The following is an 11,747-nucleotide window of genomic DNA, read 5'->3' on the forward strand; positions in this document are numbered from 1 at the left end:
AAGCCCCCAACTTAAATTTGTATGCAATAGACTAAACATCTTTCATCTTAAAACATCATGAACTTCATAATTGACTCCAACAAATTGGACAACTTCTTACATCTTTACAACTTAGACCGACGTTTACAACTTGTGACATTAAATGGTCAACAACGGCAAAAACAACAACAAATGCAGCATATAACGGTGCTTAAATATCATATCATCATTACGTAATAATTCACATCAACTTAATCATCAAGAATAGCCACATAGAGCATATATATCAATATCACAATAATCTTAATCTTAATCATCATAATTCGGGCTTTCTTGACAGCCTTCTAATATTCTAAACAACCTTCATTCTTACCTCAAGGATCAACTCATAACTACACGTGCGAAAGAATCGCAAGGGAAACAATTTTGGGCAACTAACAGTCTTGCTCGCGAGGTGAGTGCCTTTGCTCGCGAGGGCGAGCAAAACATGTCTCTGGAACTACTAAAATCACCTGCTCGCGAGGCGAGCTATTTTTCTCGCGGTGGCGAGCGTTGCGGGTTTGCTCGTTGTGGCGAGCGATCTTGCTCGCGAGGCGAGCGATGAACTTCATCACTCGCGAGGCGAGCTACGCTGCTCGCGATGGCGAGCGATGAATGTCGGCTCGGGCGAATTCGATTTTCTCAAATTTTCACCTAATCTCATGGTTCTAAGCTCAAAATGCCTTCTAATAATCACCCTATGGATTATCTAAGGTCCGTACACAATTCCTACATCAATTCAACAAGTTTTCATCATCTAATCATCAAAACCTCTCTCTAAACCCTAACTCTCAATCCTCACAAACTCAACCTACATCATGCTAAATTTATTCATCAGAATCATAGACTTAATAATATTGAAAGTTAGTCTCACCGTTACCTTATAACGGATGAAATCGGCACTCTCCAGAGTCTTCTCCTCTTCTTTGACTTTTTCTCCCTTTTTCACCAAAAACGTACGTTCTGTGTCTTTCTACCTAACTTCTCTTATTTATATCTCTTCAATTCTTTTCTATTTCCTCTTAAACCACTAAACTCTCTAAATTTATAAAACAGCTCCACTTCTCTATAATTATTTTATTTTCGAATCTTATTTTATTTAATAATAAAATAAGTCACATCATCATTATAACTTCACAAAAAATCATATAACTCACATAAATCTCAAAAATCACATAAATCACATATAAATCATATATTCTCTCATAGATCACAAAATTCATATAAATATATGCTAACACTCATTAAAATAATTAAATAATTACGACGGGCGTTACGATAAAGGCTCGCTCTGATGCCAATTGAAATTTTGACACGAAGAAAAGATGTTGAGCACGATGTCAAGACAAGTGAAATGTCAAGTAAGATGTCAAGACATTGTGACAACACAAAAAAACAAATAACAACTTAAATGAAAAAGCATAAAGTAAAAGACATAAGTTATATGTTAATCCAGCTTCGGTGCAACGTCACCTACGTCCGGGGGCTACCAAGCCAGAAGAAATTCACTACAATAGTATTAGTTTGAAGCATGCATAAAGACCTCATGTCTACTAGCTTCGCACCTAATCACTACCCGTGCAATTTGTATCTAAGACACATACCTATATACGAGACCTCCCTCTTAGTTCCTTTCAACCACAATCCCAACGATTGACTCAACGGTTATTACATAAATGGAGACACACTCCTAGACGGAAGAATCAACTCTTGCTTAGAAGCTTACGAGTGATTCGATTTTACAACTCAACTACGGTCCAACTCTAGTATCAACATGATACAAGAGTGGCTTACAAATAACAAGGACAAACTAAAACCCTAAACGACCCTTTTGTAAATCAATCTCTAAGAAAGCGGAACAAGGTACGCTATGATGTCGCACCAACATGTCAAGACATCTTGTCCAAAATCTTGCTAGAACTCTTGTTTTAACAAAATGCGGCCAACTATAGTCTATAAACCTAACAATTACTATCATCAATATCAACATGCTCACAATCCAAACCAGCCAAGTTTGTCCAATGTGTTGGTGTAAGTGATACAAAAACATTCTTAAATGGACACAATAGACTCATTCCATCCTCTTGTCTTTGCGCATTACAATAAAAAGCCTTAAGTTGATTTTTATCATTAGTATTCTTAAGGATAACAAACTCACTTAATTTCTGAAATTAGAAAAGCACATGAAAACCAAACCCCATGCTTTCAATATCCCTCACATCATAATAGACATGATCTAGTAAAATCTTAAAATGAAATTTTTCCAAATTCTTGTCATAGTCTTCGTCTAGCAGCAAGTCATGAACCAAGATACCCCCATCAGGAACAACAAGAGCAGCAACTTGTCCTCTGACCTTACTTTTACCCCTTTTGCCTCCACCCTTCACGTTTAATTTGAGACACATTTTGATTTGTTTGTTGGTTTGGAATTGGATATGCGTAAGAGTAAGAATAGGTGTGCGGATTTGTGTTGAAAAGGAGAGAAAAAAGGTTATGCGAGATCAATGAAGGTTTAGAGTGGTTTGGGTTTCGTAACAGTTGAGGGAAGAAGTTGGAAGGATTTATTTTGAATGAATGGCCACAATGCAAATCTCTATACAAATTTTTACGTATTTGATATGATTCACGTTTTAGTGATTCGCTACAAGGTGATTTGAATCGGTGAATACACCGAGTCACTTTGATTCGAATCAAAATAGTAAGTTTTCAAAATTTTAAGGCTTTTTCAAATAAGCAATATTTGTGAATTGTGATCAAATGGTCATGCACTGATTTGTTGACATATGCAGTTAATTTGTTTTGTAAGATTTAAACAAATAGGATTTCATAGAACACCCTCAAACAAACAACATGTAACCAATCACAATTGAATTACCGCCACTTCTCTGAAAGCATGGTTCTTGCCTTCCTCTTTCCTCCCTCCTTGGAGCTCGTCCATTCGTTAGGTGATCCCTTGCTCTCACTTGCAAGGCAGAAACATAGAGAAGATATAGCATGCAAGAAAGGATATATAAAATCAACAATAAACAAATACCCATGCATAACATCATAATTTGTCATGAGAAAACAAGTAATTAACTCAAAAAAGGGTAAGAAGGTAACTTCCAAAGAAGTCAAAACACATTTGACATACAATGGAAATTATTTACATATAACCTAATACTTACTCCTTTGTTCAAGTGCTTCCTAGAGTGATGATCAAGGAGAGGTCTCTCGTAACAATCCAAACGTGATAAGGTCAATGGCGAGGTTAATTATTTGACATCACAAAGATACACCTTCAACACACGTTTCCTCTTCATGTCCTTGATAAAAGAATGAAGCTTATTGTGGAGGGTGATCCTCGACTTGGCTCATAATCGACAATCCTATAACACACTCAACCTTTCCTAATTTGTGGAGTAAGTAGAAAAACAAAGGTTCTCCAAATTGAAAAGTATCATTGAGATGTGTCCCCCTTTTTCACCAAAAGCATGAAGATAGGGGATACACCTACAATTGAGTTCCTTGAACAATCCTAGAAGATACTTCTAAGAGTTGTAAGGCACTTTTAGATGCTTTATCAATTTGGAGCCTTTAAGTTCTCAACCGAAGTTGAGACCTTGGGTTTTTTTGAGACAATCATCATTCTTGGGCACCCACATCATTACACCTTTAGAAACTTCGACTCTCATAATGTGACAATAAGGTGTGGTGTGACCAAGCCTTCCACAATAATGACACCTAACATTTTGAGTGTGAGGTTTACCATCCTCATTTTCGTTTACAAAAGAGTGTTTTTTGTAAGGTCTTTTAAAAGAATTTATTTTGTCTTTTGATTTCACGGTAAACTTCATCTCACCTTCGGAAACTTGTTCTAGCTTAAGAGTTAGGGATTCAATTTCCCTATGTAGGCTAGAACAGCAAGTTTCACAACTTGCAAAATTCATTCAATTTGAATCATATTTGGGTGAATTTTGTTTGGGTGACTCAAGGAAAGGAATTAAAATCTTTTTGTTAAAAAGATATGCATGTTTTTCTTTTAAGCATTCAAAATCATTTTTAAGTTGTGAGAGCTCTTTTTCTAATTTTAAAATGTTTTTCTTTTCAGCTATTATTTTCTCAAAAGCATTCAAAGCCCCACCATGCATTTCTTCCATGGCTTGTTGTAATTCCTCATAGGAAGGTTTAAATTTGCAATCGGAGTCGGATTAAGTTACCTCATTTTTCTTCTTCTTATTTGCGTGGCCCATGAAGCACAAGTTCACAACTTCATCATTTTTGGTGTCATGAACCCCAAATTTGATATCATCGTCTTCTCAAGCAATGTAAGCTCTTCCTCCTCTTGAACTTCGATTAGAATTGGATTTTCCTTTGCCTTTGGTTGGCTCCGGACATTTATTCTTCTAGTGACCAACTTTCCACATCCAAAACAACTTACTATTTTCTCCTCTTTTTCTGATTCTTTTCCTTTGAGTGAAGTCTTCCTAAAGTTGACTAGGTTCTTGTCATTTTGCTTTAACCATTCCTCTTGATGTAGCGATTGTATTGTCTCACGAACAACCCCATTTATTCTTCATTGAGTGAATCTTCATCAGATTCACTTTCATCTTGAACCAGAGAAGTAGCCATGGACAAAGTGGTATTTAACGCAATTGGCTTCCTTTCCTTCTTTTTGAGATCCTCCTCACTAGACTTCGGTCGTAAGATCTCATGTTCATGGTCCTTGAGTTTTCCAAAGAGAATGGTGATTCCAAGGGTGCTAAGCCTTTTGTTATTCAATTTTGAACTGTCCGGGTGACGATCGAGGTTGTTAAATAGTTGTTCACGATACTCCGATGTGACAAAGGTTGAATCTTCACGGTGGAGGATAAAGGTGTCTCACGGGAACGTTAACACTCCGACGCTCAAGTCGGTATCCGAGAGAGGTGGCTATGTGCGAAAATTTGTAAGAGTGAAGTGTATCTTGAGGGTGATGCTGAGTCACCCTTATATAGGCGCAAAAAGAGCTAACGGCTTCCGCGGAATGGCGCCATCATGGAGATTTGTTGGGGATTGCACGTATGGTAAAGATCACGTTGAGACGTGCTACTGTGCGGTAATCCGCACATGGCTTCGTGTGTTCCTCCACCGTTCTTATGTTCATTGGGTGTTTCCCTATTGGACCTTGTGTAATTGGGCTTCAAGCCAATTATTCATTACTCACTCAGCATATGTATGGCGTGAAACCACCTTAGTTCAAGCGAATTCATGAACTTTTAACCAAAAAAAAATTAGAATAAAATAGAGGGGGAACATCTATTAAGTATGCTTGGAAACATAAAATACCATTAATGAGAGTGGGGTGAATATTCGAATAACAAAAATTATATAGTAAAATATGTAACATACATTCATAAATGTGACATAGATAGCGGAGTACGGGAGGGGATTTCCTCCAAGTGTATTTTTCTCCTGTTTTCTCCGCAGTGTGGGAATCTACACCATTAAATTTATTATCTCTCATAATTTCAAGTTTTAAACATTTAGATTTTCAAGAATTTATTTTGATTTAAAGGCTGAGATTTCACCGGACCCTCCAGTCCTTGGAGAGGATCCATTCCCGCGGAGTACAACAATCTTTTATTGGTGCAAGGTAACTTACACACATGTTTTCAAAGGCAACCGAGGTCTCACTTTTGGTGTTTGTGCTTGTTGTGAAATTATACCGCAACCAACTTGTTGTTACGATTTGTTTGGTCTAGCTATTTACTACTCCCACCGTTTCAAAATGAGTGTCGCTTTAGCCAATTGCACAAAAATTAAGGAATGGAATAAAGTAGTCAAATGTCATAGCAATTTTACCAAATTATCCTAATCAACTATTGGTTTGTTTTTCATTAAAGAAAAAATAATACTTTGGAAGTAGTGTGACATAGTATTAATTGAAGGGTACAATTGAAAAGAAAAAGTTATTATTGCATTGAAAACCGAAAGTGACATTCATTTTGAAACAAATTTTTTTGGCAAAAACGACACTCATTTTGAAACGGAGGGAGTATATGATAAAAAAGGATAGATGCTTGGATTGGAAGTCAAAATGGAACTAAGATGATATTCAAATATGCATGAGGGGCTCAAGCATACTCCACTTTCCTCTTTAATTCATGAAAGAGTAAATCAACGAAACATATATTTCACTAATTAGTATTGTACACCCTCCGGTCATTATTATAAGCAAAATCTACATTTTAGATTCATTCATTTAATAATGCACATAGTCTTTATTATAGACTACATACATCATTAAATGAATGAACCTAAAATGTAGATTTTTGCTTATATTAGTGACCGGAGGATGTACATTTGTAGTAGAACTCAAATAGTTATTTAGACGCTCGTAGCATAACCTTCATGTCTTTATATTTTTGACTATTTGAACAAGTGAACTGTAGGTACCCTGTATTGCAATAAATGTACCAATGCTCAAAATTGATATGATTATGATCAACTCTAACCCAAATCGCCTAGCAGCTTTGTGCATCTTTAAGTAGCAAAGGCAAGGAAACAACAATGAGATTCCCATGCTCAAGAAAGCACCAATAAAAGCCATAATGTATCCAAAAAATGGAACAAATAGTGCCACAATTACACTGCTGACCACAATGCTTGTTCTTATGAGAATGCTAACAGGTCTTCTCTTGCATAGATGCCATTTGTCTTCAATGGCATTGATTATTGGAGTGATTACAATAGCATACTTGGTGAAAGGAGTTATTACTGTGGCATATATTGCTATTTTTGTACTTATTTTATTTGTTGGTAGATTTAATGTGATTTGAGACTTCAAATGATCTCCAAACATCATGTAGCCTAACACAGCTACAGCTCCATTGATAATTGTGCTTGCCACAAAGCAAACCAGCAAAACCTGCAATAAGCAAAATATATACTTTAATAAGAAATACCGAGAGCATATAGATGGCATGGATCTCTTTCGGTTTAACTAAAGGTATGAGTTTGAATCCAGCTTTGAGAACGTAGCAGTGTTAAATCTCTTGAAGAAGAGTTTTGCAACCCATTATACTCTTATCCGACTCGAGAAATTAATCTTTGCATTCGTGTGCAGAGGATATCCAATTTATACAAAGCAATACTTTAATAAGAAAGGGAGCTTGTTTGAAACGACATAAAAACTTTGTTTTTTTTCCTTTTCTAAAAATATACTTCAAAGGTGCTCCCGTAAGAAAAGTTAAGACAAGGAGGAAGGTAAGTTGGCTTCATCTATTGATTTTGAGATGGTGTTTAGTTATTTTATAAATTTCAAATATCATTTTGAAATTAATTGCAAGTTTGATCCTTTATGTTTATTTTAGGTTTTATTTGGTCCTTTATGTTTTAAAAGTTTCAAGTTGGTTTAAAACGTTACTCGTTTCGAGTTACGGAAGGGACTAACTTATTCAAATATGAGCAACGTTTTGAACCAACTTAAAAATTTTAAAACCTAAGAGACCAACTTAAAACTTTTAAAACATAAAGGACCGACTTAAAACCTAAAATAAACGTAAGACACCAAATATGCAATTAAGCCATTTAAATTATTCAACACCTAACATTTTTATGATTAGATTGATGATTTCCTCAAAATAACAAGTGTTTCCCTCTAGAAAAAAAATGTGATAACAAGGCCACAACTTACCTTTGAAAACTGCTTTCTATCATTCATGGAATTGGATAATGTTGGCATTAATCCATGAGCACAGTAACTGAAAGCAAAAAGGCTCATTGCAGTTGACAATCCTCCAAAATTTACTAACTTCCCTCTTTCATGAAACCCTACACCATCAAATTCTCCCACCCACACAATACAACCAGCTAAAATGAAAGAAGCCATTATCCCACCAACAGCTATATAGGCCAAAGCTCCTAAACTTCTCAACCAAGTTGATGGTAATATTATTAAAGCAGTGATCAACACAAAACCTGTTTTACTTCCAATTCTAAGTCCAAACAATGTGAAACTCATATTTGGAAACAACTTCTCCAAATTATCACCTTCTAATATAAGAAGCTCCACAGCAATTAAAAACAGTTGTACATAGATGAAACTTGCTATTACAACTCTTCCTTTGTAACCAAAAGCAACCTCACCTATATCAGCATATGATTTGATTAATGGTTGTTGATTCATACACCTTTCTAGAAGTAAAGCTGTGTACCAACATATCATGGCAAAAATAATTAGTAGCATGATACTTAGCCACCCTCCTTGAGAAACTGCATATGGCATTGAGAGTATTCCAATACCTGAAAAAGTATATATGAACTTTTTTAGAATATTATACAGGTTACAACATAATCATATATAGAAGCTGGAGAACTAGTTTGAGAAGCTCCTCACTTTGAGCTGTTCAACAACGGTTTAACACTGGTTTGAACGGTGTAAAGCAGTTGAATCATGACTCAGATGTCTAGTGGTTTAATGTTCGGGCCAGTTCTTAAAACACTGCTTTGAATTCTAAGGTAGCCATGATTGAACAACCAAAAAAGGGGGAAAGGGAAAAACTTGATGATGCTTTATATTGTAATTTTCCAAATATTATTTGAAAATTAGAATGAGAGCTAAGAAAAGGCATGTATATATGCAATTTTTCACTAAAAATATTATATTTGGAGAATCGTTATGTTTCTGATAATCTGCCCAACATTTTCAAAGAAATATTTTACTACACTTTGTTATTAAAAAATACCACTTTTTCCATATTTCTAATGTGTGATGCATGTGACATTTCTTCATTTTTTTGCATGTCTTATGACTTAGATTTTGCTACAAGAGTTTGAGAGAGAGAGAATATGAACCTGCCAAGGCGTTGAGTCCATTGAAACAAGTTTTAGAAAAAGAGGTTCCTTCATTGTGCTGCTGTGAATTCGAAACCTCGAGCTGGCTTTCTGCGTCCATATTCTCCAAAGTTTGTTAGGCAATAGGGAAATCATTGTTGCCTCTATATATACTAGCGAAAAGACGGGCACTCACGTGTCCATATTTCCGCTATTTTTATTGCGCTACCACTTGTAGATTATTAATGATATTTTATAGAAATTTTACGTGTAAATTACAAACGATAATTTATATAAATTTTTTGATATTGATAAAAAATTATGAGTATAGATATTTGTGACTTTCAAATGTAACCAACTTAACAAACCCTATTAATATTTTTCAATGGCAACAATAATATAACAAAAAAAAATTTATCTTTTTTAATTACCCCAACAATATAATATTTTTATATGAAAATTTGTTTAAGTATATAATTGAAATAACAAAAAAATCAGTCCAAAACACCCTTAACAACGATCATAGCGTCGACATTTTTAATTGAAGATGTATAAGTGATTTAACATGTAATAATATCCGACATATACATGACATTAACACGTGTAATTTCATTCAATTTTGTTATTTTCATAAATTTTTATCACCGTCAATTTATTAGTGTCTATAACCTTCTACCACTCACTTTAGCTTTGGCATCTTACACACAAAAAGGCTACTTATCCTCCCACTTCCATCAACTTGCACTACTCGATTTCTTCTCTTTTTCCCGCTAAGACTGCTCATCCATTTTTAGGTCTATTTATCCGAGAATGTTTCAAATACACCTTTACACAATTTTTTCAATTATTGTTATCTCACCACAAATATTTTCAAGAACACCTAAAAATAAAAATTCAAGAAACAATTTTTGCTCAGTTCGCTGCTTGGGAAATGTCTCACATTTCGAAGGTACATATTTTATTGATAAAATTAGAAACTATTTCAATTTCCAAAATTATTTTGTAAAGAGTAAAATACTTAATTTCATAATCACTGAAAACAAATAAAGTTTCATTTTTTTCTTTTTTTGAAAAATATATACTCATTTCGGTCTCATATATAATTGCAACAAACAAACTTTTGTTTGATAGTCTTAAACATAAGCAAATATTAACTAATTTTATCTTCTTTTACTACCAAAAGATAAAAAATTCTACCAAAAAATTAATTTTTATCTAACATTATTATTGTAAAAACTTAGTGATGTGATGTTAATTAGAGGTGTATTTATAGAAGAAACAATACATGTGTTGTGGACCAGACGTCAGCCTATACAACGCCCAATTCTTTAAACCTATGAACCTGCTACACAGCCTTAAATGCGCTTAAGGAATGAGCGCCTTACAGCACAGGAGCACTGTCTAGGGACGATTTTGACTGTCCAACGAATCTCCAACTGACTCCTACAAATCTCCAACTCTTTCTCCGCCGTACCAGATCGTCACTAGCATGAACGTCAAGATAATGTGATTCCAGCATTGTTCCCGAACAAATCATCTTGTATCTATTAACATAAACATTTTTTTATCAAATGAGGGCTTATATTTAGTGCTACATTTTTTATTGATATTTAAATAAGGGTCATGCTAACTAATGTCTTTCGGGGCACTAGTTAATAAAACAAAAAGGAAAAATTTTAGACTGAAAAGAGCATTTTTTTATACTTTAAAAAATACACATCTTTTATTTGCTGTCTTTACTAATGCCTCTGGGACACTAAATAATTATTTAAATTGTGTCCCATGTTAGAGTGCTTATTAACGGTGATCACCTTATACAAAGTATTTATATCCCCTGCACAATGTATCAAAACATGATTTTGTTAGTATGTATCAAAACACTTGTATAAACTATAAACCATTAGACAAAGTATTTATATTCCCTGCACAATGTATCAACTGCAACCAGCAAGACAATTAATCTACGTTTAAGTTTCTCCATCCATCATTTTATTTTAAATCTAATGGTCCTATGCAGCTATAATGAAGTCTACACGTTGATTTCTTTTGTTTCTTTTCTGATACGCTATAATTTCGTGTTCCCCTTGCGAATTTAACTTCATTAAAGGGTCTTCTTTATCCTTCAAATTTTCTATTCCAACTCTCTTTTTCAAATTTCTACATGCATCTTTCTATATAATTAACAAGTGTCTTCTGTATTCTTCAACTTTTTTGAGAACTCAAAACGAACCTAGTTTCATCTTGCATACACTTGTTGGTTGCTCCCAACTGATGTTTGCAGCAATCATCAAGTCTAGTGATACACACCGAACTGTTCATATTCTAAGGTGTAGGGCCATTTCATCTTTCTTTTTCTTTTTCTTTTTCCTTTTTCCAAATAAATAAATACTGCCACTATTAATGGTGAAGAACGAAGCCAACAAAAATGGTGTTGGGTAAAACAGGTGACATCGTTATTACTTATTACTCAATGAGAGTGTTTTGGAGAAAATGAAAATCTGAATGGGTTCATGAGAATTGATAGGAATAGAGAGAGGGATATGTGTTGTTTAAATTGGAGTTTTTAATCTCAACCATTTATTTTGTATCTAATGGTTAATAAGTATTCTCATTATATTCTTTCAAAAAAAATATATTCTCATTATTCTCACGTAAAAAAAGTCATTCTCATGAAAGGTAAAAATATATGCTTGATCGTATTATTTCTCCATACCGGTCTAGTTTTATTCCAGGTCGTAACATACACCACAACATTATTGTGGCTCAAGAAATGGTGCACACCATGTCTAAAATGAAAGGTAAAAAAGGCTTCATGTCTATCAAAATCGATCTAGAAAATGCTTATGATCATCTTAACCGGAATTTTGTGAAGAAATGCTTAGAGGAATGTAAGTTTCCCCCACAAGTCATTCAAATCATTCATCATTGCATTT

General features: G+C 34.3%; 1 protein-coding gene across 1 annotated transcript; it reads right to left on the reverse strand.

Annotated features, from left to right (window-relative positions):
- Positions 1–6,381: 6,381 nt before the first annotated feature.
- Positions 6,382–8,935, reverse strand: LOC146899468 (amino acid transporter AVT1I-like). Its single transcript, XM_085734775.1, has 3 exons — positions 8,836–8,935; positions 7,676–8,283; positions 6,382–6,907 (listed from the first exon to the last, which is right to left on the reverse strand). Exons 1-3 carry the CDS (start codon positions 8,933–8,935, stop codon positions 6,389–6,391), a joined length of 1,227 nt encoding a protein of 408 aa, XP_085590901.1. The 3' UTR covers positions 6,382–6,388.
- Between the last annotated feature and the right edge of the window lie 2,812 nt (positions 8,936–11,747).

The sequence above is a fragment of the Medicago sativa genome, chromosome 8 (genome assembly GCF_051527215.1).
Source record: "Medicago sativa cultivar Bolivia chromosome 8, Bolivia_mono, whole genome shotgun sequence".
Lineage (NCBI taxonomy): Eukaryota > Viridiplantae > Streptophyta > Magnoliopsida > Fabales > Fabaceae > Medicago > Medicago sativa.